At 36.8% G+C, this 26074-nt stretch overlaps 1 protein-coding gene across 1 annotated transcript; it reads left to right on the top strand.

Moving 5' to 3' along the window:
• The first annotated feature begins 1852 nt into the window (after window positions 1–1852).
• LOC104081240 (calcium-activated potassium channel subunit alpha-1-like) lies at window positions 1853–26074 on the top strand. The gene is made up of 7 exons (XM_009583886.1): window positions 1853–1962; window positions 5221–5351; window positions 13809–14003; window positions 15598–15716; window positions 17571–17795; window positions 19860–19888; window positions 25660–26074. Exons 1-7 carry the CDS (start codon window positions 1866–1868, stop codon window positions 25812–25814), a joined length of 951 nt encoding a protein of 316 aa, XP_009582181.1. The 5' UTR covers window positions 1853–1865; the 3' UTR covers window positions 25815–26074.

Below are 26074 nucleotides of genomic sequence, written 5' to 3'. Positions count from 1 at the left end.
CTACAGGCTGGGGGAAGAGTGGCTGGAAAGCTGCCCAGAGGAAAAGGACCTGGGGGTGCTGGTTGACAGCCGGCTGAACATGAGCCGGCAGTGTGCCCAGGTGGCCAAAAAGGTCTTTTCCAACCGTAGTGATTCTATGATTCTATGATTCTATGACTGTTAACATTGTCAACATTTCCGACTGTCTCTAAGAAATCTGCTTTCTAAAGATTTTTTGTGCACTGGTAATATTAAATAGAATTGCTTTGCTGTCTTAGGTTTGCCTATAGCGATGTTTCTGTCTTGCAAGCCTGTTGAAGAAACCACATCCACTTCTTTTCTCCCAAGGAATTTCTTCACAGACTTTTCACTCCCTTTTTACTTATCCTGTCCTTACAATCCTCATGTTGTATCTAACTTTTATGTGATAGTCAGAAGAAAATTCATACTGGTACCTTCTGGAGGGCTAAGTAAGTCTCTCTTCTCAGTGATTCTAGTTTTATTACCTATATATTCTATATGTGATATAGCAAAACATAGGGAGAAGTGAACTGAGTATCAAATAAAAATTTAAATCCCATTAAATCAAGAAGTCCAGATCTAGTGGTTCTTATAGTTTGTCTTGTTTAGGAACAGTTTAAGAGTGATGGTACTTATCACTGGAAAAGAACCATAAATCCCTCAGAAAGACAATATAAAGCCTCTGACATTGTTCTACATGCAACCCTAAAGTCAAACTCTGGCTTCACCATCACTTCTGCAATAATTACATTAAATGAACATTCCCATGCTTTCCGCAGCTTTAAGGGACAAGGGAGATGGAATGCATTAGCTTCAGCTGTGAATTTCCAGTCCAACAGTTGAATGGACTTTTGTATAACTGCCTATTTTTCAGTACTTACAATCAAACTCCAAAAGGCTTGGCCTGGGTATTTTTTATTTAAAAAAAAAAAAAAAGATTAAAAAATGCTTAGTGTCAAGATCTCCATTTCAAACTTTCTAGAGAATCAGGATGAAAACACAATCTTTTTTAGAGGTGAACCTTGCTGCTCTCCAGATCTCTTTTTTCTTTGAGTGCCTGCCAATATGTTTCCTCTCCCACCTTTGTTTCCTTTACATCCGCAAAAGTATAAAACTCTTTCTAGTTTCTTTTCAAGAATTCCTCTTACATACCGTTTGAAAACCTGTGTCTTTTTCCTTCCATCCTATCTTTTTTTTCCCTGTTAGAATGGACCCTTCCATCCCAGTGTTCCTATAATTGTAACACTCATAAAAATACATATTATGAATGGTACACCTGAAAAGAAAAAAAAAAAAATTTTTGTGGGTTGTATTGCTCATGGAAAACAGTTAGAAAATTTTAAATCCTGCATGTTGGTCAAACCTAAAACCTGCTAATGGAAGCAATGTGTTCCTTGTAGTTGTACTACTGTTTACAACCAATACTCTTTAAATGTTAATTGAGATTTAAGGAAAGGTGTTTGTTTCAGGATTATTTGAAATACTAATAGGACAAAATTAAACCTCCCTAACACTGAAGTCTTTATTTTATTATTTATATTATTATTTCTATTTGGCATGTTTTGATGCAAAAGCTACCTAGGATAACAAAATAAATTTCAGTTTCTCCATTAGCTACCAGATACCTTACAGTAGAAATGACCTGCATATTTGTGAAGGATTATGCTTTTATGAAATAGTTGTTGAAAATAAAGTCTTTTTTTTTTTAAATGACAATTTTTTTCCCATACTTTTCTGGAAAAAAAAAATAATTAGAGATGGGAAATTCCCTGTTGGTGGTGATTTTTTTTTTATATAGTTTGTCCTGTGTAAAATTTCTCTTTTTTCTTTTTTTTTTTTTCCTTTTAGGCTTTACACCCCCTGGGATGGATCGGTCATCTCCAGACAACAGCCCAGTCCATGGCCTCTTACGTCAACCCTCCATTACAACAGGAGCCAACATCCCTATTATAACAGAGCTAGGTAAGAAAAGCTAACATTTATCCTTTCATGTACATTCCCATATCTTTTTCCCACTTCACTTGTTATGCAGTCTCAGGAAAATTACCTATACTGTATCTTACACTGCTATGTTTTCTTTTCTGATAACTGTTTTGAATTACTCTCTCTAAAGAAAGATTAGTAACAGTTGTTTCACTTATTTGAATAACTGAAATATATTTCTCTCTTTCCTTTGGGTTTTCTCCATTTTCTTAAATAAACACTCTATCAGACAAGATGCTTTTTACGTAGTGTAACAAATAAGCAGGGGTCTTTGGGCTAAGGTTAGAAAAGAAAAAAACCACAGTAAGTATGAGCAGACATTTCCTGTGCATTTAATCAATAGTAAGAGGCCATTTGTTTATTTCTTCATGGTCCAGAACTGTTTAATCATGTGTAACCAAACTCTGTATAATAGTATGAGACATTTTACTCCTGAGAATACGATGATGGTAGGTAACCAGGCTCTGATTTCCCCTCTAGCTGTGGGTATTTATGTTGTCAAGTGGTGTGATGTGAAGTGCAGAAGCTGTTCTGTTTTTTTCATGGCAAATACAAACTTGATTTGTGGTTCTTTGTCCTTTTATTTTCCTTTTCAGTTTTATTTTTTAGAACCTTACCTGTCTTTTTCCCTTACTTCATTCTCTTTCTGTACTTTCTTTTCCCCCTAAATACTTTACTTATTAGCTAAGCCTGGCAAACTTCTGCCTTTGGTTTCAATCAGTCAGGAAAAAAACAGTGGAACCCACATTCTAATGATAACTGAACTGGGTAAGAAGTGCCTTTTTCCTTCACATCACTGTCTTATTTTCTGTTGTTGTTGTTCTTACTGTCATCAGCTTTTTCTTTATTTATCTGGCTGTATCAGAGGGGCTACCCTCATGGCACTGCTTTGAATGTGTTTTATTTGTGGTTCTGGTTGAAATTGACTGTCTTGTTCTGGCCTTTCTTAATGATTTTTTTTTTCACGCAGCATCAGTAAACCTTTGATCACACCCGTCTGACCTGCCGGCTGTTTTCATAGCACCTTCTCACCAATTCATTTTCTTTGGCCTGGGTGCCCACCTCCCAGGCCCTACTCCCCCGCCCCTCCCAGTTTTTCTCTCCTTTTCTCTCTCTCTTTCTTTCTCTTTTTGTTATTTCAGCCTATTGTCAATTTGGTGGACATGCCTTAGCAGTTCTCACAGGAAGTCAAAGAAGAAGTAAAAGATATCAGAAAAGAAACCCCAGCATCATACTTTCCCTTAAGCTATTTGTTTGTTTATTTTGGGGAGTAGGCCTTTTCTCAGAAGCTCAGGTTTTGAAGCTGTAAAAAAGCAGCCAAGCTTCTGCGTTGCTCCCTCTCAATAAAGAGAGCCCTCGCCAGCCTTTGTGAGCAGCGTTTGATGAGCATTTCCTATGGCGCAGCACCACACGTTCAAGCCTAGCCCGGAGACCTTTTTGTAGAAATCCTAGCGTGCTAACTTGCATCAGGAAGATAAAGATATTGAGGATAAAACCACACTTGCAGAATTCACGTTAGGTTTGTAGTACCTTGGAAACTGACACCACACAGGGCTAGCAAGCTGGTGTCAAAGTCAGGTATTTGTCTGCTGGATGTAAGTGAAAAAGAATGCTACTGTCAATAGCACCTACTCTCAACTAGCAAATTAAACTAAGGCACAAGCTCTTCAAAAAGTACATTTTGAAATGATACATCAGGCTTTCAAATACTATTTTGCTCAAGAATCTGGAGAATAAATTGATAGCTATTGTACAAAGAAGGGAGTATTGTGGATATTGATGAAATTCTTCTGACTCCCAGGGCAGAACACTTCTCCATTTACAACGCTGAGGTGTTATGTTTTCCTGGTTACATCAAGGAGAGGGAAGGCAGGAATTTTAAGTCCTACTTCAGCTCAGGTCCTGACTTACTCTATGATCATGGCCAAGTACTGGCTCAACAGGGCTCTAAAAAAAAGGATAACAATTCTCATTTCTTTTAGACAACTATTGTGAGGCTTTATCTATAGTTATTCATGTTTTGTAAGCTAAGCATGGCAAGCACAGTAGTGTATACAGGTTGGATGGAAAATGAAAGTGGAAAAAGAGTGGATGGAAAATGAAACTACATAGGAAGGAAGATCAGAGTAGCAGACAGAAGACTTTCTAGCCTAAAAAGTCCAGAGCCGAAACCTGATCAAGTTAACAGCAGCTCTCACGTTGGTTTCAAAGTTCCCTGGGCTGGCTCAGGAGGTGTCTTCGCATAGGGAACATAGGAATAGGGACATAATCAATGTGCGTAGTTTCAAATGCTGAAAAATTTTTTAATTTCCCTTCCTTGCATGGGAACTGAAATTAATTTATCATTTAGTAAGTTAAAGGGTATTTTGATGGCATAGCTAAGCAGTCTTTGCTTTCATGCCTGAGGAGGACTAATACGGAAATAAAGTATTTCATGAAATGTGATCCGCTTGATACACTGATCTCGAGGAAACAACTATTTTTAGTGGAATGAGGTGGAGGCAAAAAGCTTAACTGTGACAATGAAATGCCAGAGAAAGTCTAAACGACAAATATTACTTTATTTGGGCTTTTTCTTTAAAACAGCCTGATGTAGATTCTTTTTCACACTGGCTAATATAGAATTTGTGGCTAAGGAAGTGAAGTTATGGAGACAAATATTTGAACAAAAGGCAGTGCTGCAAGAGAATAGCTGGAGTATTGCTCATTCATTCAGATAGATGCATGTTAAAGCGACAGTTTATCCTCTTTTGAGCTGTAAGTGCATTAACACCGCTCCAGTAAGAATCACAGCAGCACATCTAACAGATGCCTGTGGGCTATATCAGAGTTTTATGGACAGCCTTTATTTTACAAAGGGGTTCTGACTCGGTGTCCTGTGATAACATTTCACTATATATGCATACAGCCTTAGCCACTGTACCCGACCAATACCAAGAGTATCATGATTCTCATTTTGAGTGCAGGCAGCTGGTGCCATGAAGCTACTTCTACAGCAAAGGGATAGTCACCTCTCAAGAGCAAGAGGGTCACCTCTTACGAGCAAGATATTGATCAACAGATTTTTAAATGCACATTTTCACATCCATCTTGATTTCATTTTCAGTGACGTCAAAGACACAAGTCTGTGTTTCCAGACATATGCCGTTTCTTTTTCTTTCTGACTGTCTAATGTGTAAGGTCACAGCCTGGTGACCCAGAAGCACCTTATGATTTTATTATTATTATTATTTTCAGTAAATGATTCAAATGTTCAGTTCTTGGACCAAGATGATGATGATGATCCAGACACAGAACTGTATCTCACGCAGCCCTTTGCATGTGGAACCGCATTTGCTGTCAGTGTGCTGGACTCTCTGATGAGCGCAGTAAGCAAATAAAACCTTTTTCATTCTCTTCCATCAGACTTATTGTGAAAGAGCATGAAAGCATAGTCCCTTTTCCACAGGTAGTCAGGAGAAGACACTTTTCTCTTAGATGTCAAGAGAATTTCAGAGCCTAAACTAGGTTATTTTGTAGTTGGACACAGAGACCTTAAAACAACTGAGATATCTAGGACTACCATGAGTCCACAATTTTAAAAGCAGAGAGTCTCATGTCCAGCTTTAAGGATAATATTTTCAAAAAAATGTTGTATCTCCCTCCTGAAGCCCAGGCCCAAATTCAGTGTGTCAGTCCCTATGCTCACGGTTCATGTCAGACAGCATCAACTGTGTTTTAAGCTTTTAATTTCCTGTAGCCATGAACAATGCTCTGAGTATGAGCACTGGGGGACACTGACAGAACTATACAAAAGCCATTGTACACATCAAGTGAACTCTACTTGTGTGAAGAGAGGTCATCATCTCTTTTTCACATGAGTTGTCTTGTGAATGAAAACATAAGTGCATGCCAGAAACTACAGATGGTGGCCTTTGGTTATGTCTACATTAGGGTTTTTGGTTTGCAGCCATAGTATAGTTTTGAAGCAAACGCCTCAGTCATACACCTTTTCATCGTCCCTTGCTTCATATTGGCTAGGTTTTCAGACCAGTCTTGCTCTCTGTGAGCTGCACTTCTCTCAGAGGGACCTTAAGATGTAGCAAGGACAAAGCCTTTTTAAAATCTAAGCATAGGCTTTCTGAGCTCCCCATGGAATAAAGTTCCATGGTGCTGGGAATCATCTGTTGTAAACCCCACATAATATTAGAAATGAGCAAATAGATTTCCTTAAAGGAGCCAAATCTGACCTTCACCTAAATTCAGAATGAAGCTTTTTAGTTTTAAGAAAAATTCATGGTGATCTTTATTATTTGATATTTTATTTGTATTTCATATTTATGTATCTGTATTTCATATTTTTATTCCCTGCTATATTCCTCATATGGTCCATCCACAGATGAATAATATCAGTCTACACTGATAAAATTTTATTCTAATGCAGCCTAGGAGTTTGCAATAAACTCAGAAAATAATTTTTTTGAAGGTTATTGGCCATATTTTGCAGATGTGACAAATTCAAAAAGCCTAAGCAAGCACACTTAAACTCTATACCTTCTCTAATTAAAATCTCTATGAATAAAACATTTAGCATTTTCACATTATAAATGGGAATAATTTAACATGAAAGTTCCAAATTGTTATACTCAGAGCTGTTTATCTACTCACATTATTATCTAAATCAATGTCCCTGAATGAATTGTTTGGTAGGGCACTTCCAGAATCTTGGAAAAAGTAGGGTTAATTCTTCTGCTTCCCACTGGCATCGCCACAAAAAGAGAACGAAATGTTGTGGACACCATTGCTTTCTTGTGCAAAGGTATATCATGTAGATAATAGTGAGGCAATAAGAAATATGTGGAACGTGACTGTTCAGAAATTTTTACTTGGAACTCATATATAATCCTCACAATATTTTTAGTTATTGCTAGCTTTTATTAACTTTTAGTTTTTGACAACATGCCCCTCTGTTTCTGCAATTTCTTTCTTCAACAGGGTCTTTTTTTCAAATATTTTCACATTTAAGTGGTCATATTTTATGTCAGGGACAGTGCAGCCTGAAGCCAGAGAAGTAAATGTGATAACAAGAGTAGAAAATTCTAACTTAGAAAAAATACTAATCAAGAAGACAAGCCAAGGATTCAGTCAGTTAGAATTGTTCACCATCCTGTCTTTTCTTTCACCACTTTGCTGATCGGTGGCAGCATTATTTTCTCTTTTATTCCTCAAAGGCGTAGTAAAGAGTTGGAAAAGTACAATTCTTCCTGACCCTTCAGAAAGTGTAAGATGTGTGAGATGTTTTCCCTTTACTATCCCTATTCTCATGGGAAGGAAGTATTCTCCTTTCTTCTCTGAGGAGAAGAGTGTTTCTCATGCAAACTAATCTACTTGCACTATATTATCTCTTTTTTTTCTAGAGTACACTTGTTTTTAGGGACCAGCTTCTATTTATTCTGCCTAACTTCAAGCCAGTACCGGCAAACTGAACCCAAAATCCTTAAAAAACTTGTGAGATCTGCATCATGCTTTCATCCTATTAATTGCACAGGAATTCTGTAAGAAGGAAATAATTCACACTGTGCTGGCCTGTGCCAGCTCACTTTGAGACAAGGATATAGTTCATTATTTGATCCGCTTAGTGATTCAGGGCTTTTTATTGCTTAATTTTTATAGAAAAATTCCAATTTATGATCTCTGTGGATATCTCTGGAATGCAAATTCCTTACATGGTCTACAATACAAACGTACAATGTATGAACTGCTCCATTAAGAATGAATCTCTTCTCACAGTAGTGGGGTTTTGTAGTAAAACAGGTGTAAGAAAGATTGGAAAGTAGAATAGTACCCATGCATACAGTATTCTTTCTGACCTGCAGGTAATTTGAAACATACATATAAATGTATGTATATAGAAAAAGAAGTACAAAATATATTTAAAATAATTTGCTAACATATTCAGTTAATAATAATAATTCAACAGTATTAATCAGTGATAAATTATTATTTTCTTTTATATAATTTTATTAATATAGAAGTAGTGGACTAAACCCTACTAATGAATCACAGATTAGAAAATGTGTTGTCACTGTCTGATTCAAATCTGAATGCTGAAGATCATTACGTTCTGCTAGTTTAGCATTCTTTCCTATAAGATGACAGTATTAGATGTTTTAAATTTGAAATTGTCTCTTTTTTGTTATTTCAAAGATAAAAGGCTTAATGAAGTTTACTTTTCAAAATGCTATCTACAGGCTATCTACACACAGATTGTCCTCTGCAGCAAAGGCAATATATTCCACAAGCCTGTGATTCACGGTGTGGTAGTTCGAATATCATTGCTCAGAAGGCAATAACGAGCTCAAAAACAGCATTGTCTTTCTGATGAGTTGGTAACCGCGGTCTCTCCAGGCTTCGGTCAAAGTGCATTATTGTACTCTGCGTGAAGACTGTAGGCACGGTTCATGTTTTAAGTGTGGCAGTGGCTATTGTTAAATAGCACCAGCTAATCATTATTACGTCTTTGAAGAGTCATCTACTGCCATCAGAGACTTGAATGATATATTAATATTTGTTTTGTCATAACATATGCAAACCTAGGGAGAGAACGTGTGTAGTCTGTCAGTCTCAAGGTGGCGCCACTCCTGAAAAGCAAAGCACGTTCTCATCATCAAATTGAATGTGACTAAAAAACTTGGGATTGGAAGCATCTTTTAGATAATGTGGATTTTTTGTAAAAAGATTATCTTCAGCTATAAAAAAGTTACATGACATAGGATAGCTTAAGAGAAGCAAATTTTTGAGGAGAAGTACTTTTTCCTTTTCTGGGTCTTGTTGAGATAGTTATTTCAGAAAATCCTGTGTGTGCAAGGAAACTAGTTTTATCAACACACAGTACCTTCAAAGGTTTGAACAGCTGGCCTGAGAGGCAAAGCTTCTCTGTTATTCCTTTTGGTGCTGAAGCTATGAGAACCACAGAAGTTCTGGCAGGTTGGCATCCCTCCCGTACATACTGCTGACAATAGACTTGATATGCTGTCGGAGTGGTAATGTTAGAGGCAAGGATCTCGGGAACCAGGTTATACCATTTAGCATTCGATATCCTAGAATTTATTTTCTTGTGCTAGAATGTTAGGTCTTGATTTTTGTTCTATAATACTAAGTTCTACTTTTTCTTCATATAAATGAAAACACAGAATGGAAGACAATAGTTAAAACAGTTAAAAATAACTTTTCAGTATATCACTTACTCAAGAGTTCTCCCTCAGGGATCCTCACAGTCTTGTATATACAGAAAAGAAACTGTTCTAATCTATGATATGGACATTTTGAAACACAAGACTATTTTTTGTGCAAGTCTGTTCAGGGAATTAGCAAGCAGCATCTTGTAACCTAAAGCGTCCCAAACTTCTTTAAAGTTTGGACAATATTTTGAGAATAATTAGATTTTCAAACTATGAAACGCTGTTATTTATTTTCTGCTGTTTTTGTTATTGGTGTAAGTTACTGATATTAGCTCAGTTGTTCCTCAGGTTGGGATATATATTATTCATTCAACTGAATTCCTCCAACTGAAAAAGGAAAGCAAGTTAAAATACTTGTTTCAAAGCAATGCTAAAAACTGCATGCAATGGAGAAGGAGTCTTCTTAAAAGAAATCCATAAAAAACCACTAGCAAACACAAAAAAATGGCAGATATGACTTGGAAAATGACAATTTTAGAGTAATTACAAATGAAAGGCAAAGTGCTATTAAAGTTAAAGCAATGTTATTAAAAGATGTGCTAATTTTCAGTTAAATTTTCTGTAAAAGACCAATTAGTTTAAAAGGCTTGACAGCATTAACTGCAAAACATAAGCACTCTGGTAATTATACTTTAAAAAATGATTGAACAAATGGCAAAGCATCCCCGAAACGTTTGAAAGAGCTGCACTACAATTCCAAAGCATAGGCTAGGTGGCACTGCTAGCTCAGATATCTGTGTCAGAATTTCCTTGCTATTTACCCAGTTTCAGTGTCTATGATGCATTTCCTTTTTTCTGTATTTGGACTACACCTATTTCATATTCTCATTCCAGATGCTGATTATAGCGATGTCATACAGATGTCCAGTGTGGGGTTCAGTTAATGGCAGCAGCAAACAAGTATTTCTTCAGTTATGATTTTACAGTCAACCAAAGGGATTCACTACCATCACTGGAAAGTGTCTTGTTACTTTAAGCACAGCAGCACCTTTCCAAAGACATTCTGTAGATCCGTTTCTTATAAGTACTGGCATATCCAGGCCATGTACCCTCCCACAGAGCAAGTAGAAGATCACTCTCAAATTAATTTCAGTGTATTATTATTCCAAGGAAATGGATATCAGCTAGTTCAGCTTTTCAGTGTCCCCCAGTTCCAAACTGGCAAGAGGTAATGAGAGGAGTCTGATTTTCGTGACAACAAAAGCATGGACAGAAGGGGTTTTCCTGAGGAGTGTTAAATATATTAGTACAGGAGGAAGCAACCCTATTTAGCAGAAGGTGACGAGTTACAGCTTCCTATTCATCCATCCTTTCTTCCTTATGGTTGGGCATTTTCTGATCAGTTGCAATGCCAGAGCAGTCTGCCCTGAAAGTTGGAATCTTTTCACTCATTGATGGCAAAAAAACAAAACCCATCATTTGGCTGCACTCATCCATCTGATTAAATGGTGACATCCACATCAGTCATGGTGTGAAACCCAAATTAAGCCATTGTTCCAAGATAAATGTTGCCTCCCTTGCTAGTAAGTGTCTTAGCTTTGCCTTAACATTTGTCTAGCGGTGGGAGGCCTTTCCCCAGTGACAGCATTCTGCTCCATCGACAATAGACCTGATTCTTTTCTCAGTTGCATCAGTTTCACAGTAGCGTATGGCTCCCAGAGTTACTCCTGGTTGGCACATGACATAAGTCAGAATTGGGCCCAGTATGTCTTAATTGCACTGGGGTTTAGGGGGCGTATTTTATTTTATTTTGTTTTGTTTGTATTAATGAATTTGTGACAGGTGCCTGACCTGATACATTATTTTACTACTGCTTTCATTTCTTGGTTTAATATGAGATCTGTAGTAAAATGAGTGACATGGCCATAGTATAATTTCTTAGCAGATCATGCTCTATTGAGCTACAACTGAATTTACGATAAGGGGTAATTGTGCACTCGCATAGTACAAAATTCAGATGAGCTAAGAGTATATGTGTTTAAATCTTGGATTCTGGCTATAGTTGCTATAATTTGAATTACAAAATAAAAAAGAGAGAAAGAGTTGGAAATCAGTGAAGGCTGGGCTAATGATACCTCCTAAAGAGTAATAAAATTATTAGTACAATTTTAGACTTTTGCATGTTTTACCAATCACTGCAAGTCAGCAGTCTATAAAAACAGGCTATTTTACACAAACCAGCATCCATCAGTCTTAGAGCAGGTGAACATTTCTTACCATAGTTGGCCTCATTGTAAACCAGACTTGAAAAATCTGCCACTGAATATATGCTTTACTTTTGTTTCATGTTCTATCTCAATTCATAGATGTAAATCTGAGAATAGCATTTTTGAATAATACTAAATATCACTACTTAGAGAAGAAAAACAAATTAAAAATACTGAATAAAAGAGTGGGGAAGGCATGAGAAAAGATACCATTGCAGAAAATGGTATGCTTTTGTGAAGATGTGTGCTTAAAGTGCCGTATAGAATATGTTGAAGCACATTTTTACTGAAAGGGGCTTTTCCAGCTTCTACAATTGCAGTGCCTCCAACCTCTAGATCTGGCAGAATTTGGCTTTATATTCATGAAACTGGTGTCAAGTAACATTGCTGCCTAACTGCAGGAGCAAAGAAATTGTGCGAATTATTTGAGTTCTGAGTGGTATATAGTATACACTGACAAAGGCTAAGAAAAGAGACTAAACTTAATGCTGATTTTTTTATTCTGAGTACTTCCATGTTGGAAAAGTGTAGCACAGTGGGAAGAGTTGCTGAAGAGGGCAACTCTGATTCTCACCTCAGGAACATCAAGGAAGAAATAATTGAAAAATAAACAATCTTCCTGAACGTCTTCTCTCTCTCACCACGGCAATTCCTATTAAACATCATGTAATCACTCCAGAGTTACATTCCTGCAAGGGGTCACATTGATTTTTCTATATGTTAAGAAAGGTTTGAGTATTACACTTGAATTGTTACACAGTGCCTCCACTTATGTAAGAGCTGATTTGAGATTAGCTGCTGTTTTAGACTAACTGAATCTTCCTGAACCCCTGCTAATGTCAGACAACTCTTTACAGTACACTTTGTATTTAAAATATGTAGTGCCTTACCCGGGCTAATTTAAAATAGTTGGAGTTGATGAGATGCAAATATTTGCTTTAGGGCATGTATAACAATAACAATATGTTCCTCTCATTTTAGTTTAGTCAACAGGTGAATGGCATATATGCCTATGTAAATAAGCAGAGAAGCTTGAAGTTATGAAACTTCAACGTAACAGTGAAAATCGTTGCCACATAGAATTCATTTTCTCCTGTTTTATCTGTCGTCTCAAGTGAACAATAAAACTGAAGTTTCATTATACAAAGAAAGAATATTAAAGTAACATGGATAGGAAGCCAGTTCTGCTTTTTGATCTCAGGATAAAATATTTCAACCTGTACCTCAGTTTACCCATGTGTTAAATACAATTACATTATATGGATAGAGCAATGAATTTCATTGAAAAGTATTATTTAAAAAGTATTATCTTTGGACAACAAGCAATTCTCTGTTTGAGAATTCAGTATTCATTTTTACTCGGTTGGATTACAGACATTTGCTCCAAGTCCTAAGTTCAACAAAAGTCACAAATCTAGTGATGGAATCCACAAATCCCGTAATGTCAATCCTGTGTACTCTACAGTGAGCTCATTTTCTTCTCCTATGTCCCCCACACTTGCAAAGCTTCTGAAAACACAGACATTAGTGACATCGTAAGTGATGGTGCCTCCTTTTTTTGTTCAACATTATTTTTTGCCCAACACATTACATTGCAGATATTTAACTGAGTATCTCTGAACTATACCAGTATACTTTTAAGTGAACTTGAAAGTCATTCATCTGGCATTAAATTAATATTTAAAATACCCATTGTTTGCCTGACAGACCAGCAATGCTACAGATGCTGGCAAAATGTCAGTGTGGAGTAAATCTTCCCTAATAAAGCACACTTACCCTATACCCTAGAGTTTTTTAAAAGGACCACCAGGATCCCAAACTCATCATACATTTATCTGGAATGAACTCAAGATGTTTAATTGATACATGCTTATGTCTGAACACTGTCAAGTCTCGTAATAAGATGTTTAGTACAGTACATCGGTTAGACTGCTAGAGTCCAGCCACAGTAATAAGTAATGACATTTGCAGCGCAAAGGCAGCTCCCCAACGAATTGGTGACAAGAGTAAAAAAGCAATCTAGCCTGTGTAAGCTTTAAATGTGGTCTGAATTTTACAATTACATGTCCTAAAGCCCATTATTAGACATGAAGGCAATGAGAAGGAAAGCAGTCATTGCATCACTACTAACACCAATTATAGGAAACATAAATCATTCAAATTTTTGTACTTTAATAAAAATCAGCCTGAATTGGTGTTTAAAAGGAAGGACCTAGTATAGGAGCCTAATGGGATAGAAGAAAATTGGAGGCTGCTGTCTTTTCACTTTCTATATAAAATTATTTGAAGAGACAGCCAAGAACTTTAAACAGCAGAAACCCAGAAAAGTTGTAATTTGGATGTCTTCAGTTGTGACTTTAATGGTGTTTGCTTAAAGAGCTTTCTTTTATCTCTGCAGACATACTTCAATGACAATATCCTCACACTGATACGGACATTGGTAACAGGAGGAGCCACACCAGAGCTGGAAGCACTGATTGCTGAGGAAAATGCATTGAGAGGAGGTTACAGCACGCCCCAGACACTTGCAAACAGGGACAGGTGTCGAGTTGCTCAGTTGGCTTTGTATGACGGGCCGTTTGCAGACCTAGGGGTAAGATCATAAGGGAAATGTAGGACCAAGGCTGGTCTGCAATCTATTTGTTTTCTCTCAGACTGAATTAAAAATCTATCTTAATTAGCGTGTAATTTCTATCATTTAATTTAATAGAGCTTTTGGATCCTTTGACAATTTACAGCACAGGGTGCCGGGTTTGCTCTTACCCTTTTTAAGAAGCTATATGACTACCCAGACTCCTTGCCTGGCTATTTCATGCAGAAAATCCTGTGGTTCTTCTTAGTTGTCAGCTGAAGAGATGGATGAGCTGACTTGGATGATACAACCATTATAACAATAATCCATTGTAAACATGAGCAATATCTATACCTTTGCTGGGTTTTTATAAGCTTATTTAGTCTTTCCACGGAGCTTCCAGTTCTTGCTTAAAATATGCTTATTAGCTTGAAAACAAAGCTATAAGGTTTGTTTTCTGCTGTTTCTGGATGAACTAAAATTCTTGTGAAATCCTAATTTTCTGACATTTTGACTCCACTATCCTAAGAGTGAAGTAAAAAAAAAAAAAACAACAAAACAAAACAAAACCAAAACCAAATAAACAAGCCATCTTTAAAAAATGGTGCATTTAAAGAAGTACTTAGCAATGTTTTCTGGACCAAATCTTGTAATCTTGAGGTGAATCCCAAAGCATCCACTTCATTTTGATGATGATGTAGGATTTGATATTTCTTAAATTAACCTTGTGTTCACCAGCTCTGTTCAAAAAGAATGGAGCAACCTTCTTCACAGAAATGACAGGGAATCCCAGTTTAAGGGTTAAGGGTGGTGAGAGTGCACAGATAGAAGTAAACAGCCTTTCAGTTCATGTAGAAGTCCATTCATAGCTGAGATTAACAGCTCATCAAAACACTTGGGCATGCGGCGTAACGTTTTCACAAATAAAACAGGCAGTACCAATCCTTCAAATGTTATTTTGCCAGACCCTCAATTGCACTACATCAGTGAAGGTAGAATGCATTAACTCTCGTCATTACTTAAGAATCAATATTTTAGATATACAAATTATCAAATCTAAACTTTTTGCTAATCAAAACATTTTATATTATTTATGAAAAATGGTATACATGTCATCATTATTTTAAAGTAAGAAATATTTTATTATCCATTTAACCCCTCAGAACTCTAATTTCTGTTGTGCTCTCCAGTGAATTTATTTGTCTAGATGACAGTATGGCTACTGCCAAAAAAGGGTCAAAAATACTAACAAGTTTAATACCACAATTAATGTAATTTGTAGAATACGCATTCTTTGGTACCAAAATCTGTATTTCCAGCTTAAAACAAATCACTCACTCTTCCCAATTTACCATCATTTCATGGACCAAGGCTCTCCAAAATAATGATCACTTTACATAATTACTTATTTGAAATAAAACATTTAGATTATTAATTTCCTTCGGTAAAAGATTCTCATTTGTGACAACCAACAGACTGTCTGTGCATTGTCCTTTTTGTACAGGCTCATACTAAAAATCCTGTTCCCTGACATTGTGTGAACAGAGAAAAGAAAGGAAAAAAATGTACTGTTCTTTCTTTTTTTCTTTTCCCCCCTCTCCTTTCTTTCTCCTAGGATGGAGGTTGTTATGGAGATCTATTTTGTAAAGCACTGAAAACATACAATATGCTTTGCTTTGGAATTTATCGATTAAGGGATGCACATCTAAGTACTCCCAGCCAATGCACTAAACGGTAAGTCCAGTCTTTTAGAACATCTGTGCTTCACTGTTCTTCAGTCTTCTCGTCGAGGAAGATCCCAGTGCCTGTAAATATCTAAAAAATAGCTTTCTCCATTTTTTACATAACTTTGCCACAAAAGCTAACTCTTTGAGGACTTCATGATGCCACAAAAGCTAACTCTTTGAGGACTTCATGATGACTCTCTAGCTGAGTTTAAATCATTGGCTGGATATCTGTCCTGGTTTCAGCATATTTGACAATATCATAGCATAAGTTTTCAGCTAATTTTAATAAAAAAAATTTAAAGTAAATTTTCAGAACATATCTTTATCTTGTTTGGTTTATGATGATCCACTGCTTGCATACAAGGAAAGGACTTCAGTTTGCTTATATCAATCAGCTGTAAGTTACTGGATAATGATTTAGATCAGTCTAAATCAGAAAGTCTAGATCAGAAAGTCTAGTAGCTAGACTTTCTTTTTTCTGAATGCTCAAGAAATACACCTGTGGGCTTCCCATTGGTACTATCTGTATCTAATCATAATTTCTTCCAGGAAATGGAAACCCTTCTATTGGTAGGCTGGATTTGTACTTCAGTGGCACCACGGCTGACCTCAGTGCTTTAAATAGATCAGACATATTTCCATCTTTGCAAACTGAAGGCCATTTAGCAGCTTACTTGAAATGTGTCTTAATTAAGTGCCTACTAGAAATACACACACAGACCCATACCAGAACTATCACAAATCTACCATCTGTTACTGTTTCATTCTCTACAAAAACCATCATTATTGGGTGAACATGGCAATAAACAACCCTGCAGCCCACCAAAGCGGTTTCTTCTGTAAGGATTTGGACAAATTGGGTAGAAAAAATGATTTTCAGTTTAGATTTACACTGTACTTGCTATACTTGGGATTATTTGTTGGATTAATAAGTGACTTCTGTCCCTGAGGCAGCTAAGCCAGATTTCTTACAAGCACTGAATTAATTTGAAAAGAAGTTGTGAGCTTCATGATCAATTTTTACTCATTTCTTGCTTGGACAGAAAATGCCTATTGCCTTGCTCAAATGTGTTTTTCACATGCATGAAAAAATTTAACAGCAGGGTCTGTAAACCCTTCTCACCCTGAAAGGGGGTTAGTTGAAGGTGGGGATTCTTGAAATTGATAGAATTTTTATTTCAGGCCTGGGATGTATACTTAGCAATGCTGGATTCTTGGATGTGCAGATTTCTCTTTATAAATGCTCTTTGAGGCCATGAATGTACACATGGAATGAATTAACAAAATTAACCTCTCTGCAAATTTGCTGATATGTTTTCCTTAACTTGTTCTATGTACAGTCACAATCCAAACAAATAATTATATCCCTTGCTCTATTGACAGTATTTAAATATTTAATAAATATATAGTAAATACATATTTAAATATAACTGCACCTAAAATCCTCCTCTCCCTGATTTTCAGCGATTCTTTTAAATACTCTTGCTGGTGGGTACGTTACTGGGTTTTGTCAATATGTAAATCTGTTTGCTAGAGTCATTGCATTACGGTGCAACTAGAGGAAGGAGGGTGATTTGTGTGGTGTTTGCTCTGAAAAATCATGACGTGATTAACTTGAAGAACATCCTACTCAGACAGTATGTCTGTGCAACTGAAAACATACAAAAAGTGATATCTGATATAAGAAGGTCCTAAATCATAACGAGTATTATGCAAGCTAGAATTAGGTACACGCTGAAGAAAACAGAAATGCAAAAAATCTGGGTAAATTTTCATGAGATAACAACTCCAGAAGATTTTTTTTTAGTACAGATCTAAACCTGCTTTCTCTTTCTTTCTTTCTTTTTTCCTTTCTTTCCAGTTATGTTATCACAAACCCACCATATGAATTTGAGCTTGTGCCGACAGACTTGATCTTCTGTTTGATGCAATTTGACCACAACGCTGGCCAGTCCCGGGCCAGTCTTTCTCATTCCTCCCATTCCTCCTATTCTTCCAGCAAGAAGAGTTCATCAGTTCACTCCATCCCATCAACAGCAAACCGACCGAACCGCACCAAGACCAGGGATTCCCGGGAAAAACAGAAGTATGTGCAGGAAGATAGACTTTGATATGTGTACCTGCTCCCACTGTGTGTGAAACTTGCATTCACCACCCATTCTCCCCAGTTAATGTTTCCAGCAGTAACGTTCCCTGTTTTCCCATGGAGTTCTCCCTTTTTGTACACATATTTTGCATATGTATGACAGTGTGCATGTGATTGTCATTTTTATTTCACCACCATAAAACCCTTAAGCACAACAGCAACAAAGCAGACGGACCAAAAGTTATTTATGATGCTAGGGGAGAAAAAAAATTCTAAACCCATAGGCACACTGAAAACATAAATAACTCACTGCAATTACTCTACATATCAGAAAATAGAGTATATTTAACATGAACACTTGCTCTTGATGTCAGAGTTACACAAAGAAAGTCATTTAGTGCAGAAGTGTTGATGTATGTTGCGGTAGGTTTTTTTTATATTCATATTTACAGGAGTTGCTACATTTATTTGAAGCTTATAAAACTAACCCATTGGGGGAAAAGAAAAAAAAAAAAATCCCTACTGATTTTTCACTCTCAAAGCTTATATTGTATAGGGCTTACACTCTTTGTATAGATTATTGCTACGCACCTGCTTTATACCAAAGCAACATCAGGGACTTTTCTGCTAATTTAAGAACTTTCTCTAAAATACAAGCCTTTTGGAGATAGTGTCTTTTCCCTTTAAGACTGAAATTGTCTGGGCGTGGAGTTGTAAAACTCCAATGGTTTAATTTAAGTTTAGAAAGAGTCTAATTGCATATTAAATTATTATTCTGTCTATTTATACTGCCACATGAATAGCTATATTTTCTTTCACTTTTGACATTTGGGATAAAAAGCCATATGTATCATAAATACTGGATGTAAGTCATTAAAAACTGCCTTCCTGGGACTTTTACGTCTTTAAAAGGTGAATTAGTCACCTTATGTACAGAATAAATAATGTTCAGAAAAGAGCAAGCATTTTTCTATGCTTAAGTATCAGATCTCAAGGGACTTTGTTCCTTTCCCCAGATGGTAGTTTAATTTTTCCAAGTTAGAGTGGCGGTATAAATCTTCCAACAAGAATCCTAATATGTGAAGATCCTCCAGAAATCCTGCTCCATGTTCTAGCTGGTTCTTTTCAACAGGTGCATGCCAGTATGCAGGAACACAGGGGAAAACAACTGAGTGCCTTTAAGGTCTCTCCCATTTGGGAAGGAAAGGTGCTGTGCCCTAGACAGCTAATGAGCAGAACAAGAGGGCTGGGGGTGGAAATATTCACTGTGCTGAGGGATCATGTTCTAGGCACTTGCCAGAGTTTGGTTCATGCAGATTCTCACCAATGACACACCTAGCCAGACAAAAATTGTCACAGGGAATTAAATAAAGTAGTGAAAAGGAACCTATCCTAGACAGCCATAGAAGTGATATTTCAAGCTTGTTTTTTTTAATTTCAAATGGCAACCTTTTGAAATATAGAACTAGTTCTAGGTGGTATGAAGAGATTCCCAGGGTAGGGAGACCAGAAACACATACCACCTTCCTGGCTACCCAGCAAGAAAGCATGCAGGCAGAAAATAAGTATTTGGATGTGGGAGTGATTAGCATTGTAACTGCCAACCCAGACAAGGTGCTTTTATGGTTAGTGTTGTTTTCTACCTTTCCCTTCCCCAAGCATGATAATTTTGAAGATTTGCTTGCTGTGTGAATTGACAATGAAGCCAAGCACTTTTACTGACAAAACCTGGAACCATATAAGTGGGCTACAGAGAGTACCACTGTGCAGTGTTAAGCATAATGATTGGAATACAGTATATGTGTGTGTGTGCATTCAAATGCAGCTGTAAGTCCTATCAGTGAAATACGTTGCAAATTATGGATGCTCCCCTACAAATGAGTCTACTACAGTTGCTCTTCCTCATAAAGACAAATTCATGTGTTTCTTTTTGCAAAGGAAGTTATCATATTTTGCCCTAAGAATATTTATTACTACAAGGATGTGCCAGTTAAAGTGCTCAACAGGAAATATGACAGTTTAAAAGCATTGTAAAACTTACATAGCTTACTTCTTTTTCTAAAGTGCAACAAGGATGAATAGAATGGGCCAAGGTATGACAATTAATGGTTCTGCATGACCTAGCAACTGCTGTGGGTTTCCTTCTATAACTTTGTCCTTGTGAAAACTTGTGAAATTAAAAACAATATAGTTACAAACTTTATTCAGTTATTGGTTTGTTTGTTTGGTTGGTTGTTTTGTTGGTTTTCTTTTGCCTTTTTTTTTTTCCCTCCAAACCAGAAGTAAAACTGGCTGCTGCTGCTGCTGCTGTTGCTCAACCCTGTTTTATTTTTTATCCTCTCATCTGCTTGCCTTTCTAATTGCACGTGTCCTTTTGTAAACACCCAGGTTCCTGCTCAATGAAGATGCCTACCCTGGTGCAGACATTACTTTGATTTCCCATTCCTCATTCCAATTCCTTTCCTCCCTTCCCCTTCCTACTCCCCTGTCCCCCATGTATGTTCATGAGCATCTTTTTATGTTGGCAGTATTGACTGAAGATAGTCAAGAGCAGTTATGCATTTTGGAAGAATGTTAATGGCTTTGACACCAAAATACTTTTCCATTAATGTTTTATCTGTTTTCCATTTAGCAGAGGAAGGAAGGGTGTTAATATGAAGCCACTTATCACATACTACATAATGATTGTATCAAAAAAAATAGTATTTGTATAACTATGCAGCTCAAATAGAAAAAATAGAAGCAGTGTACATTAGAGAAGCAACTGGTCTACTTTGTGAGCAACAGAAGAGGAACATCTAATATGGATGCAAATCTGAATTCTTCAAATCATATTGAAGTGTAATTCTCCTCCATCTTCTGTCCTAAAGTCGGAAGTCTTAAAGTTTTGACTTTTAGTTATACCATGTGCAATTTTCACTGCTAACTATAGTCAAATTGATCAATAGTTTATTGCAGAGGTGAAGATTTTCTGTATGGATATATTAATGAAATTGAAAGGTTGGTCATTAGAAGTAGAGGAATGTTTAAATCAACTATGTTACGTTGTCAAAATTTTTTATATTGAAAGTAACAGGAAATCTCCCGTTTGTTCAGAAACCTATCCCAAGCCAAACATTCTTAGTAACTACCCTGGTCAGATCTTGAAAGTGGAAAAGCAGCACTAATGTCAAGAGATGACATTTTAGAGCTTTAAATGGAGGTCCTGCCACTTCTATCAGACCCAGTATGATTTCGACACTGGAAACTAGGTTCTTAGTAACTTTGTTGATATGAGTGTTGACACAAAATCACATCTAGCAAACCTGCAGGTTCTTGGCATGGGTTCCCGCTGACCTAAACTGGCAGAGTCAGGCATTTTCCAGTGAAATTCCTGTTGTCAAAAGTAAGAATTTTGCTAGTTTAAAAAATCAAAAATCAACAAGAGCAAGTCCAGAATAGCATTTTTGTCCCAAAACTTTAGTTGCCTTGGAGCAAAATAAAGACCTTCACAGAACGTAAGTAGTTTCTTCTCTCTCTCCCTGCAAATTACTTACTGCCTGCTACATGTAAAATATTCATCTGACAAACAAAGAATTGCTGAGCAGGTGGGTGGAGAAACTTTCATTACTTTTTTCTCATACAGAAAGAAATTGCATGGGAGAATTTTCAGCTTAGCTATAAATAAGCTGCCTATGTGGAGGGGGGGAGGCACACAAATACATACATACAGACTTATTTGAAACTGCAAGTGTCATGAAAGAAAAAAAATGCATGTTTAAAAGAATTGTAAGGTAACCTGGGATTATGGTGAGAATACAGATTTAGTAAATCTTTGTGTCATGTTTAGCTAGTACTTTCTTTGCCTCTGCTCAGAAGAGAGGGTGTTTCACAGTGACATTTATTCAACTGTAATTACTCAGTCCAGAATTAATGACAGAAATTTTAAAGCACCGGAACAATAAATCTGTTGGAGAGAATTGCTAGAGTCTCACACAAGTTGAAGAAATCTGTATTTTGATCATTTTACTTTAATTATTTATATGTTTTTATGCTGCTGGCAACAGTCTTACACAAGATGTTAATTTTGATTTATTTGTAATAAGAGCATGAAGCCTTTAGAACCTTCATGGACGCACTGGGATGCTGATAGCCCATTGCAAACACAGGTGTTTGAGAGGAAAGTAAATGTTTTCTACTTTCTGATACATGAAGTTACTTAGCTGTTCCAACATCTCTCAGGTGATGCTGTCAAAAACAAAACCCTCAAATAGCATAGGAAGATCAGGGACTCTCTTGAACAGCTCTTTAAAAAATAAAATAGAAAACTATGCCTGTTCTCACTATAACATAGAAACACATACGGTAAGAATCAATATGCATACGCCAAAAGGGAAAGAAACAGACTGAACATGACAGAGAACTAAAAAAAAGTTGGTGAATATAACAATATAGAAAGACTTAAAAAAGGGTTTTCTGGACTGATTTGAAGGAAAGAGTAAGTAGTTTGTTTAAGATACGTAAAAATCTGTGCTAAGACTTTGGAAAACATATCAAAGTCAGACTGTGAGCATAACAAAAAAGATTGAAAAGTGGGTAAGGGGTTCAAGAAGGACATTTAGTAACTGGGAGCAGAATATCTTAGTGGCCAAGAGTAAAGATGAGGAGTGTCAAGCTCACATTTCAAAGGTAAGTATAGAGGTTGATGGACTTTCACAGGAGATTCGTCATTACGCGGTCAAAGACAATTTTAACAGCAGAAAAGGAACAGGAAAGGTATAAAGCTGAGTCCAAGCATTTGATGCTGGAGATGATAATACCTGGATCAAGGTTTCAGCACTGGCAAGAAGAAATTTAAACAGCAAAAGAAATTAGAATCTACTGGTTTCTGCATTTATTATTTATTTTCTGTATTACTTGCCAGGTAAAGGCAAAAAGAGACTTGATGGTGTCTTTTTAAAGATCAGCTCCCTGGATATGAGTTTTATTGTAAAGATTAACATATAAATAATTGCCTTGATTTGAAAATTCCAGAGAAAGCAGGGGAGGTGGAAGTGCTTTAAACTGGCTGCTGAGAAACACAGTGCAGTTCATCCCCGATCCTTAGCACTCACGCAGTTCTCCTTTTTCTTGCTACGAGGTTGAATTAACTTGCACCAAGTTCTGTTTGTAAGGAAAGTTTGTGCACCACATGTTAAAAAAAGAAGGTAGAGATAAAAGTTCACAGTGCTTAACTTGCCTCAAAATCATTTTAAACACAAACCATTAGAAAACTGTTAGTTTGAAATTGTTTATGTGATCTTGCAAGGCTTTTAAAACATGATAACCATCACACTTTACACCTCTCTGAAAGGTTAGTTTAATCGTAGATCACATAAAATTGGTTTCCACAAATGCATAATGGTTCATATGTCACGCTTGAACTAAATGGTTTTTTAAATGGAGCTGAAATTATTTTGATGTGTACACATTCCCAGATTTTTTTTTTCCTACAACCTTTCTTAAACCAGCCCCCATCAGGAACCATTCCCTTAAAGTCTCATTAATAATTCAGATGTTCTGATGACTTTAAAAGATCTATGGAATTGAGGCTTTTTTTTTTTTTTAACTGCTTGACAAAAAGATAAATGAATGTAGAAAGAAGCGGTAGGAGTCTGGCAAGCTGTAGATCATTTCTGAACAGATTGTAACTTTATCATTCTGTCAGGAAGAATAATTTAAAGCACTTAATCAGTTAGCTTCAGTGTGCAGGATGTAACATTATGAATTCCTATCATCCAATCTGTTCAAATCAAAGGGAACTTAATTATAATAGGTAAGAGAGAGAGAGAGAGATGGGAGACTGAACATTGTTGAGACTCAGGCAACTTTAAGGGGGCAGGGAACTATTTACCCCAACCACAAATGAGTAGGGTATTTTAAAAAGAAGTAAAATACATTTTAGAAAATGACAGGAAAAACAATACAGTAGTTCTGTTTACCTTTAGTAATAAGCCACTAATGATTAATACAATTCCTTTGTTTCAACTTAAATTTTTTAAAAAACATAAGCACAGGTGACAAATATATCTGAAAAAAAATAGATTAAACCCTCATGAGTTTGGGGTTTGTTGGTGGGGTGGGTGTGGGGGTGTGTGTGTGTTGCTTAAAGTCCATAGCAAGTATAAGTGTTTAAATTTCGTATTCCTGAAAGTGACTGAGAAGTCCAGTAATTCTGGAAATCAATCCACTTCTTTAGAGGCCCTAACTTGGAAGCTAGTTGCTTATTTTTATGCATTTATGTCCAGATATTTGTCCTCTATTCTTCCTGGTCTTCCAGTTTCTCTTCTCTGCTTCTTCACCTCCTGAGCTTTTGTGCTTGATCCTTGGGTTTCTAAGGTGGATTTTGCTTTGCTTATTTTTATTTATTTATTTATTTAACACGAGCACTCCTTCCACTCCTGCACTGATTCCAGCCCAGATACAGCAGCATTTCAGTGGTAAGCAAAAGCGGCAGTTTGTATTATGCAAGTGAGACACTAAAAATTCTGAAGCATTTTGGGTTCCCATTGGAATGCGAGGTAGTGCATAAATTTAAGAGAGCAGCTCTGATGTGCCCCAGTTGCAGAATCCTGTGCCAAGAACCATTTGTGCCCACTGCTCTGCACACCCACCTCTGGAATTTGGGGAAGGAGGACAAGAATGGAGATTCCTGTTCACAAATGCTTGTCAAAGCACAAGCACCTAATGGCTATAAGCCACTGTAAGACCAGGATTTTCTAAGTCTTTGAATAGAGCTGCTTTCAAAGTTGCACACCTGTAATTAAGAAATGACAGCAGTAATTGTTCTCTAAAGGGCTTAAGAAAATTCTTTTGCCTTTTTTTTTCTTTTGTGAATTTTAAGAAGATTTTGTCCACATCTGTGTATGAAAAATGCAATATAGTAGTTACAGTGATAAGCAGCTAGGGAATGGCTGCAATGCTGCAGCCTCTCAGCATCCTCACTCCGTCCCACATTGCTCCCGGCCCACCCTAAATCGGTACCATAAAATTCTTCCTATGGTCATGGAAACAGACACTGCCCAAAGATATAAAAGGAACTCTAATCTTCCTTTAAGTCCCTGCTTCCTTTGCCTTGCTGTCATGTATCACTACCAGTCCATTCACTTGAGCCCTTACTACAGTCATCTGCAGGATCAGGTATGTTCCATACCCCTTCCCAAACTGGAGAGTTCAGCAGCGCCCAAGCAGCCAGGTTGCTAAGTAGCAATATAATGGCCATCCTGTGCAGGAACGCAGCCATCTGGCAGCATGAATGCAAGCCGTATTTATTCTAGCACCAACTGTGGAAAGTTCTTCTTCACATTCTCCTGCATGATTTCTGAGCCAGCGGTAGTGACCACCCTGAGGCTGAAATGGTTCAGAGAAGCCTCTGACTCTTTATGGTGCTCCTCTGGATACGGACTCACATGCTCTTTTCTGCATTACCCTTATCCCTTCTGCTCTCCCTGGCTTCTCAGTTTAGCCTTTTATTTGTATCATTTTTTCAATAAATGAATCAGAAGGTGTTCACCTGAGCACGGAAAAAAAAAAAAAAGAGAGCTCTCTTACATTCAACAAGCAAACTAGCATATTGACAGTTTTCTTTAGCTTCTCCTATCAAATCTGCAAACATGTCATCCTCCTTTCATGAAAAGTATTTTCAGAGGTATTAATCGAATGCACTGTACTGCTAGTAATTAGTCAAAGTCACCTTCTATTGATTGCCTTTTCTCTATAAACTTTACTGACTGCTCCCCCCTCCTTTTTTTTTTTTTTTTTTTTGGTGTTTATGTGTATATGTGCTTCACTAATTAAAACTCTCATTTTCCCTCCTTATTCTGTCTCTACCCATTTTGCTCCTTAGCAGAAAAGAAATGGTTTACAGATGAACCGGATAATGCCTATCCCAGAAACATTCAAATCAAGCCCATGAGCACCCACATGGCCAATCAGATCAATCAATATAAATCGACAAGCAGCTTGATACCACCAATCAGAGAAGTTGAAGATGAATGTTGACTCCTTCGAGGCCAGAACTATTTTTTTAAAGCCTGACAAACTTCATGAATGGTGATGTGACATTTATTCCTCTTACATGCTGAACCACTGATGGAGAAGGGCAAGCTTAATGGGAAAATAAAGTAGACAGATCTTTGTTTGTCTGCCTTTAATATTGCTTCCACGTATTTTGGAAACTATTTCATTTATAAATGAACATAATCAAAACTAGTCATGTATAGCCTCTAGCATTTTAAATTATTTTTATTTATTAGAAAAAA

This window comes from Fulmarus glacialis, unplaced genomic scaffold (genome assembly GCF_000690835.1).
Source record: "Fulmarus glacialis isolate BGI_N327 unplaced genomic scaffold, ASM69083v1 scaffold37448, whole genome shotgun sequence".
NCBI lineage: Eukaryota > Metazoa > Chordata > Aves > Procellariiformes > Procellariidae > Fulmarus > Fulmarus glacialis.
The sequence above is the reverse complement of the archived record's forward strand: the minus strand, read 5'-3'. Positions and strand labels throughout refer to the sequence as shown.